This window comes from Palaemon carinicauda, chromosome 30 (assembly GCF_036898095.1).
Source record: "Palaemon carinicauda isolate YSFRI2023 chromosome 30, ASM3689809v2, whole genome shotgun sequence".
Taxonomy (NCBI): Eukaryota; Metazoa; Arthropoda; class Malacostraca; order Decapoda; family Palaemonidae; genus Palaemon; species Palaemon carinicauda.
The window spans coordinates 77,686,513-77,696,048 of record NC_090754.1 but is presented as its reverse complement, the minus strand read 5'-3'; the positions used below and the strand labels follow the sequence as shown (position 1 = coordinate 77,696,048).

Genomic DNA, 9,536 nt, shown 5'->3' with positions numbered 1-9,536 from the left:
GGTTTTGATTTTGAGCGTGAAATGTGCCAGAGGCAACGATTGGAAATATCAGCAAGTTTGGATTATACAAGGAAGAATGTGTCACATAGCCCAAGTCTGTAAAACGGGTGTTAGGCCCTAGTGGGTGGCTATACTAAAACTAGCCCAAATCCATAAAATACATGGTAGGCCTCAGTACTTGCCTATATGAGAGACTGTATAGCGCAAATCCATGAAACGTGATAGGCCCTAGTGCCTGGCTATATCAAGGGCTGTATGGCTCAAATCTATAAAATGTGTTTTACCAATGACTGGCTATATTGGGGGCTATATAGCCCAAATTGGTGAAATGTTTGTCAGACCCCAATGCATAGCTATACACTGTGTAAGGCCTGGCTATATAGACCAAATTTGTAAGACATGTGATAGGTCCCAAAGCCTAGCTAAATCCTTGGGCTATTAAGCCCAAATCCAAAAATTGTGTTAAGCCCCAGTCATTAGTTATACTAGGGTTAGTCAAAATCCATAAAATGTGTGGTATGCCCCCGACTTGGCTATACCAAAGCCTATATACCCCAAATCCACAAAATGCGTGTCAGGCCCCCAGTGCCTGGCTATACCAAGGGCTATATAGCCCAAATCCATAAAACGGCGCAACGCCTTGCTATTCCTAGGCTATACAGCCCAAATCCACGAAAAATATGTTATACCCCAATTCCTAGCTATTCCCCAGGCTACATATGTTGGTGCGAGAATGTTATACGCACACATTCGTGGTTCTGTCTCATATCTCTTCAATGTGATATAGAATTATATGACTTGTAGGTTACTTTTTAGAATAGAATAAGTCACAGTGAAGTTAACTTTAAACAATTTATTGTTAGCGCTCCATCACTGGAGTATGGATGGTTTGGTCGGATGAATAGAACTGTCTTACAAAAGGCTTGCGTTGATAACGTGACATTAGTTATCTCAGCATGTATTACAAATATGATCACATAGGATTATAATCAGAAGCCAGGTGGTTCCGGTGTAGAGATCCATAGGTCAACTGTTTCTCACGGGAGGCTTGTGACATGTTTACAAGACATAAATGTTACCTATTCAATGATTTAGCTTAGTCTATTTCACACATCCTGTTATGGCTGTTGTCACACACTCCCAACTCTCCAATGATCCCTTGGGTCATGGGTTTATCAATATATACATTAAACATAGCCCAAATCCAAAAAAAGTGTGTTAGGCCCCAGTACCTAGCTATACAAAGGTTGGACCAACTGCATAAAGTGTGTTATTCCCCAGTGCCTGGCTTTACCCGGCCCTGTATAGCTTAATTCCTAAAACATGTGTTAGGTCTCAATGCCTCGATATGCTGGGGCTATAAATCCCAACCCATAAAATGTGTCCTATTTCCCGGTGCCTGACTATACCCGGTGCTATATAGCTTAAATCATAAAATGTGTTCAGTTCCTCTGCCTGGCTATAGCAGGGACTATATAGCTAAATCCATAAAATGTGTGTTAGGTCCCAGCATCTTGCTAAGTGATGGGGTATATAGCCCAAGTCAATGAATCCAATGAAGAACAGGTTGGAGACTTTGAGCAATGAGATGAGGAAAAGCCAAAAGCTAAATATAAGGAAGAGAAGTCTCTCCAGGGTTGTGGTGGCCTAATTGGTAACGTCCCTAACTGGTGATCGCCAGACTGGGGCTCGAGTCCCGCTGAAACTCGTTTGATCCTTTAGTGGCTGCAACTTCACCATCTTGTGAGCTAAGGATGGGGATTTTTGTGGAGCCCATAGGTCTACTTGCTGAGTCAACTTCAGCCATTGCTTGGCCCTCCCTGGTCTTTTCTTGGATGGAGATGGGTTTGGGTGCTGATTGTATATATATGTATATATATATATATATATATATATATATATATATATATATATATATATATATACTGTATATATATATATATATATATATATATATATATATATATATATATATATATATATATATATATATATATATATATATATATATATATATATATATATATATATATATATATATATATATATGTTCAGTCTCTTGGGCATTGTCCTGCTTACTCGGGAAATGTCACTGTTCCTAGCCTCTGCCATTTATGAGTGGCCTTTAAACCTAAACCTTTAAACACAAAGGCTGGAGCGAATTTCATGTGGCAATATCTTTATGTACTCGTTCAAAAGTTGAGGGGTTTAACCGGGACCATCGTGAAACATCTAATATCGGTGGCCACGTTTTAACTCTATCCTTATTTGTAATAAATCGCCTAATGAAACAAGATATGCAGTTTGGTCTTGTGTTTTTAAGGATTGAATGAACTTAGCTGATTCTAGTTTTTCTTTAGGTACCTAAAGGAATTTTAGTCAGTGTTATTAAACAAACGCTTACGGAGGTATATTAAAGGGGAATCTGTAAGGTAGACTACTATTACTACTACTACTACTACTACTATGAGAGAGAGAGAGAGAGAGAGAGAGAGAGAGAGAGAGAGAGAGAGAGAGAGAGAGAGAGAGAGAGATGCCTCTGGCGTAGAATCTAGGAAAATTTTTGCAGGATTTTACTGGGAAGGGCATGAGGTAGCCTTTGAAGAACTGCATTTTGCGTCGCTGTTGAAAAAATAGATTTATTACATAATGAAATCTCGCTTTTTTCGCCTGACTGATTTCAAATATAATTTATAATTGAATAATTGAAACGTCTCAGCTGAAAATTGAAGGCAGGAAAAATGATAAAAATTAGTATTTATACTCTATATCACCTAATCTCTTCTTCCAACAGAGTTTAATCTTTTTGTACCGTCGGCCATGTTTACAGGTATTGTAGTTTTATCCTTGCATCAAATGTTTTAATGTTGAACATGCTGACATAAGTCTTTTTATAGTCCATATGTTAATTATCAGTTCTAATGTTGTTAATGTTTTGTTTTCAAATATTTTATTTTAATTTTTCATTACTTATATAGTATATTTATTTCTTCATTTACTTTCCTCACTGGGCTATTGTTCCCTTTTAGAGCCCGTGCGCTTATAGCATCTTGTTTTTCCAACTAGGGTTGTAGCTTGGCTGATAATAATAATGATAATAATAATGATAATAATGATAATAATAGGGACCATCGCTATTCTGGGCAAATTCAACAGCTGTAGAATTGGCCATTGGAGGGCGAGTCAGTCTTCCCATCAGAACTAAACACTTTGAATGTGACTATTAAGCATGAGTGGAATCTTCATGCAGATGTAATAGCGTCCCTGACTGGTGACCGCCAGACTGGGGTTAGAGTCCCGCTCAAACTCGTCAGTTTCTTTGGTTGGTGCAACCTCATTATCCTTGTGAGCTAAAGATGGGGGTTTTGGGGGAGCCTGCAAGCCTATCTGCTGAGTCATCAGCAGCCATTGCCTGGCCCCCCTTGGTCCTAGCTTGGATGGAGAGGGGACTTAGTCGCTGATCATATGTATATATGGGCAGTCTCTATGGCATTGTCCTCGTCGATAGGGCAATGTCACTGTCCCTTTCTTCTGCCATTCATGAGCGGCCTTTAAGCCTTTTAACGATGTTTGTTGGGTTGTTGAAAGAATAGAATTACTGGCTTTATTTAAATATTAGGGGGGGGGGAGATTGCAATAATGATGTGGTGATTAGATTAAATGCAAATTCCATTTTGAGGAGATTGTGCAGTGAGTAGGATCAGTGCAAAGGCTTTGGAGAAGATTGTCTCTGAAAACTTGGAGTTTGAAATTTTAAATGGATTGTACACGAACTACATTTTCGTATGTTTGAAGTCTGGATGTTGAGAGGAATATTTGGGCGTTACGTAAAAGATGGAAAACGTGATGTATGACTAGGGGAAATGGTTACCGTTGATTAGAATATAATCCTGTTTGTGTGTTTTCATGCAAGCTTCAAGCACATAGGAAATTTGGATGGCTGTAAATTAGCCACAGGAATGTATCGTCAGGTAGTTGCGGGAGAAAACTACGCTCCCAGCAAGTTTTGCCTTTGTTTAATCCAACAGGTTTGGAAGCAGTTAGATATTCTGAACAAAAGCGCTTGCTATATACATGTCTGGTGTTCTAATATGTAAGGTTGGTTTGATGTACTGCTGAAGAAACTTCGCTATTTGCATGTGGCGGAGCTGGGGTTATTTTTCTTTTTTTTTTCAGTAGGAAAGATTTAACAATGATAGGAAGGAGAGACTGTATTGTTCTTGTGTGCAAGTAGGAGGGACTTCTGTGTTTTTTTTTTTCTTCGACCACAGTCATAACCTACACACAAATTGTTGAATTATACACACAAACACACACACATATTTATATATGTGTGTGTATATATATATATATATATATATATATATATATATATATATATATATATATATATATATATATATATGTGTGTCTGTGTGTGTGTTTTTGTGTTTGTGCATCATTATTATTATTTGCAATGAGCGTGCGTTCTAACGAAGCGAATCTAAAGAAACGGACAATCTTCCAGAATTCAGTCGTCACCAGTAGCTTAGCTAGGGGTGTCTCAGAGGGCGGGGGCAAGCATGGGGCAAGGTCATATTTGAAGGGGGCAGCCCTATGCGAGGCCCAAAGGGGCGAAGCTCTGTGGCAGGGGGTCTGTAAGCCAGCAGTTCTGATACTGTCTGAGATGCATTCTGAGCATCCAGAATAGTCATTTTGAATTTTGACATGAAAATCAGATGTACCAGTTGGAAGACTCAAGTTCTGCCTCATTACAGTTTCATGATTTTCTAGGGGGAGGGGCATAATCATATGGTCACCCCCCCCCCTCCCTCATCTTGTGTAGGGGGGCACCCTCCCTGGACATAAAACTATGCAATTTGAACTTTAATTCTTCTCTGTGGTAATATGAGTTTCACTTTCGAGAACTAGTTTGAATGCACTCAGCAATATGATAGTCCGGTAATAACACAATACTGAACTTAGTTGCAAAAGCACTGCTCATTTATTACTATGTTCCAGTAGGCCTACATATCTTACAAAGCAGTAGAAATACAATGCAACTGCACACTTTTTGTCACTTTTTTTTCAAAGAAATACAAGTTAGCTTCAGTGATAATTTTACTAAGTGAAGAAGTACAACGATGCATACTTAACATATAGTGACATATTCGTACATTTCGTAAGTGCAGTTACATAGTGAACATAACAAAAAAACTTACCTATTCTGCAATTTATATTTTTTTTACTGTATGATCATAAAACTTGATGCCATGTCAATTAGATAGAGCAATCTTTATTATCATGGTGGTTTGCAAAAATGTCAACAAAGTCATCCAAGTCTTAACTCATTTGATCTTTTCCTTTCAATGTATAGGACACCAAGATTGCTTAGAATATTATCTGTCATAGTGTTCCTCAGTAAGTTTTAATAACCTTGAGAGCTGAGAAACTTCGTTCAGCTGCTGCACTGGTGACTGGCACTGTTACAGCTATTTTACATAGCCTGTAAAGTTCAAAGAATGCAGCTTTGTATGGTTCTATGATCGCAAGAAAATCTAGAAGATACTTCCCCCCTGTCTCTGATTTTCGCTCCTAAAGACGTTTGGCTTGAGGCAGCTCATGGACAAGATCATCCAAGTTTGCAGAATAAATTTTTGCCAGAGGTTTGATTTTTTCCAAGTTCAAGAAACCTTCATTAGCAGGATTCAAGGCGTGGATGCCTCGCATGACGCCACTGGTAAATCTGTCACTAAGTTCACTGGCCACTGTGTCCAATATAACATAAAATATGTCTGTTCTAAACTCTTCCTTAGTGTTGCCACCACGATGCTGCACAAGAAGCTCCAAAAGTATGCTGTCATGCAATCTTTCAGGGGCTCTTATTTGACGTCTGCTTCTTCTACTAATTATTAGGTCTTTGTGGCCTACATCTGGCACAGTTATGCCACTGTCATTTACAATATCAGCTGCATGCTGCCAAATAGGCTCAAAGTCCTCTTCCCTGGACCTGAGCATTGCAATTCTGTCCTTTATAGTATCAATGATGTCCATAGCCTTCGCCAGATCTGTATTTGGAGATTGCAAAATATCAGAAGTACATTTAGCTGCACCAAGAATATCTTGAAAAACACACAGCATCAATACAAATTGAAAATCAACTAGCCCTTTGAGTGAGCTGACATCCAGTGATCTTTCAGGATTGGGCTCATGAGTGATATCATCTAGAACCTTTAGAATAGCTGGAAGGCACCTTGAAACAACATGGACTGAAAAATATCCACAGGCCCAACGTGTATCACTGAGCCTTTTTAGCTCCATCGGTGGCTTATCAGCATACATTTCAAGTTGGGTGGACTTCCATTTGTTATGGACATTAGAACCTGACATGAAAACTTACAAACGCTCAAGCAATGAAAAGAAATTTGCTGCTTCACTCACAGACTTTGTACTGTCCACCAGCACCAAATTTAGTCTATGGGCATAACAGCGTATATACTCTGCAGTTGGACATATCTCCTTAATCCGTTTTGCCACACCTGATATTCTCCCACTCGCGACGGATTCCCCGTCATATCCTTGGCCAACAAGATGTGACTTGTAGTCTAAACCAAATTTGTCTAAGCATGAGAAAATTGTGTTTGTTAGACTTTCTACATCAAGTTTATCAGCTGCTTCGAATTGCAGAAAGCTCTCCTTTACACAGCTATCGTGGTAATATCGCAATACAAAGGAAATCTGTTCCGTTTTTGAAACTTCCTTCGTTTCATCCACAATCGAGGAAAACTCTCCACTCCCTTTCCCTTCCTCTATTATTTCTTTCCGTATAATGTCTGCCAGAATTTCCAAGACTTTGTTTTGTATTTCCGGACTGGTGTACTTAGTAATTTTTGGCATGTCTGCCTTCTTTTTAGCAATTTGTGTGTCATGGTTTTTAACGAAATGAAGAATTTCAAGGAAATTACCCCTATTCATACTTTCGTCATATTCCCTATGCCCTCTTTGTACGATATCTTTTTTTTTGCAGTAAGAAAAATCATTTCACATACAGTTAAGAGGAACTAGTTCCTGGTTGTGGTTATAGTTATGATTTACAATTTTACATTAATATTATGGGCTTGTAAGATAGGTTGTAGTATGATAAACTGTTTTAATAGGAATAGCCACTTCCAATCAAGACTGTTATTTACATAAATTACAAAATTTAATTATTGGAGTTAGGAATATAAGATTTGATACCTAACATTCGTATTCCTCCGCTATTAACTTTTGTCTTGCAAGCGTCAATAGTAGTAACATATCCGCATAATTTGCAAAAAGATTTAAGTTTCAATTGTACAATTTTCAGCAGCACTGTTTTACATGTATTTTTTCCCTATGACCGTATCCAAATTTACTGATTTTATTTAATTTGTAACAAATAAGTGTAAATTATTGTACGATTTCTGACTCCATCTAGTGTGTATTAAATAACACATGTAGATATCAGTGTTGAGAGCTATGTTTCAGTTACAGACTTTGATCGCATAATATAGATGTGCAATAATTTCAGTAGGGATGTTAAAACAAACTACATGAAAACTTTAAATTCTGATGGGGGGGGGGGGGCAAGGTTTTTCCCTGGGGGTGGGGGGGGGGGGGTTGCAAATAGATATTCTACCTGATGAACCAACATGTAATGCTCATGGCCATCTTATCTACTTTTATTGCTGTGGGAAATTCTAACTTGCTATTTTGTTTACAAAATTATTATTATTATTATTATTACTATCTAACCTACAACCTTAGTTGAAAAAGGAGGATGCTATAAGCCCAAGGGCTCCAACATGGAAAATAGCACAGTGAGGAAAGGAAGAATGATTAAATAGAACAGTAACAATGAAATAAATCTTATTATATAAGCTATAAAGAAAAGAAGAGAAATTATATAGAATATTGTGCCCGAATGTACCCTCAAGCAAGAGAACTCTACCCCCAAGACAGTGGAAGGCCATGGTACAGAGGCCCTGAATAATTAATGAAGTAATAAATCTGTCCACATAAGAAGACCTCATCGAGGTAATCCCACCAGCGGTGGGGTTGGGGGGTGGGGTGGGGGGAGGAACCTCCTTGGTGTGGAATCAGTCTACAGGTAATTCTGAGCGAGATTGATACTTGGTACCTTCTTATAGTAGGTTAGCCATGGCACCAGCCGCCCGTTGAGATACTACCTCTAGAGAATTATGGAGACCTTTGACGGGCCAGACAGTGCCACATTGGATCCTTCTCTCTGGTTACGGTTCTTTTCCTTCGCCTACACTCACACCGAATAGTCTGGCCTATTCTTTACAGATTCTCCTCTGTCCTCATACACCTGACAACACTGAGATTACCAAACAATTTTTCTTCACCCAAGAGGTTAACTTCTGCACTGTAATTTTTCAGTGGCTACTCTCCTCAGGGAAAGGGTAGAGAGGTCTTCTAGGAGAAGAACACTCAAAAATCAAACCATTGTTCTGTAGTCTTGGGTAGTGCTATAGCCTCTGCACCATGTTCTTCCACTGTCTTGGGTTAGACGTTCTCTTGCTTGAGGGTACACTCGGGCACATTCTTTTATCTAGTTTCTCTTCCTCTTGTTTTGTTGAAGTTTTTATTGTTCATATAGGAAATATTTATTTTAATGTTGTTACTATTCTTAAAATATTTTATTTTTCCTTGTTTCCTTTCCTCACTGTGCTATTTTCCCTGTTGGGGCCCCTGAGCTTAAAGCATCCTGCTTTTCCAACTAAGGTTGTAGCTTAACATTTAATAATAATAATAATAATAATAATAATAATAATAATAATAATAATAATAATAATAATAATAATAATAATACTGATGAATAGTGACTGGTCCATTCTGAGAAGTTAGATATAGAAGATGTATTAACAGTATTATGAACTCTGGTAATATGAACTATGGATTACTAGGACAGTATTTTGTTTATGGCATAGTTTTATCTTAATCACCTGTCAGTGTTTCTGATTGGTATTATAGTTCCTTTCCTCTTATATGGTATTGTCTTTGATACATCAATGTATGAAAACTTTGGTGTGCGTGTGCTAATTTAATGAATTATGTGCACAACCTGTTTGCATGTGTAATTGAAGTAACACATATTAGCATGTGTGTACTGATTCACTATGTGATTTATCATGTGTGCAAGTATGGCTGCAGGTCTAATTCTATCCAACATTCACCTGAAAATAAATTTGTGTATTGCTTGTTTGCTATGCATGTAAAACCGGGTTTGGTATTGTAACTACAATGTCATGTGTTAGAGTTGCATGTGTAATTTCTTCTTATGTATATGTTGTGTATACAAGTAAGTTTTCCCCTTATGCATGTACAAATTGTTACATGTGTAACTTTAAGTAATGCCAATTATCAAGATACATATGTTTTATTCTGTAGTTTATATAATTGGACTTGCTTAGTTCAATTTCATCACACATACCCAAGCAGACACACGACGAAACCTCTATATATTGTTATTATCACTAACCTGATTGTCCTGCAGTGGGATAAGACGACAC

General features: G+C 37.9%; 2 protein-coding genes across 2 annotated transcripts; both read right to left on the bottom strand.

Moving 5' to 3' along the window:
* Window positions 1-5,574: 5,574 nt before the first annotated feature.
* On the bottom strand, window positions 5,575-6,321 carry LOC137623610 (uncharacterized). The gene has a single exon (XM_068354445.1). The coding sequence runs from the start codon at window positions 6,319-6,321 to the stop codon at window positions 5,575-5,577; it is 747 nt and encodes a 248-aa protein (XP_068210546.1).
* Window positions 6,322-6,375: 54 nt separating this feature from the next.
* On the bottom strand, window positions 6,376-6,954 carry LOC137623609 (zinc finger MYM-type protein 1-like). The gene has a single exon (XM_068354444.1). The coding sequence runs from the start codon at window positions 6,952-6,954 to the stop codon at window positions 6,376-6,378; it is 579 nt and encodes a 192-aa protein (XP_068210545.1).
* Window positions 6,955-9,536: the final 2,582 nt, after the last annotated feature.

What these genes read in the sequence shown, in the direction of transcription:
- LOC137623610 (XM_068354445.1), bottom strand. Translation starts at nt 6,321, where the DNA reads ATGTATGCTGATAAGCCACCGATGGAGCTAAAAAGGCTCAGTGATACA.
- LOC137623609 (XM_068354444.1), bottom strand. Translation starts at nt 6,954, where the DNA reads ATGAATAGGGGTAATTTCCTTGAAATTCTTCATTTCGTTAAAAACCAT.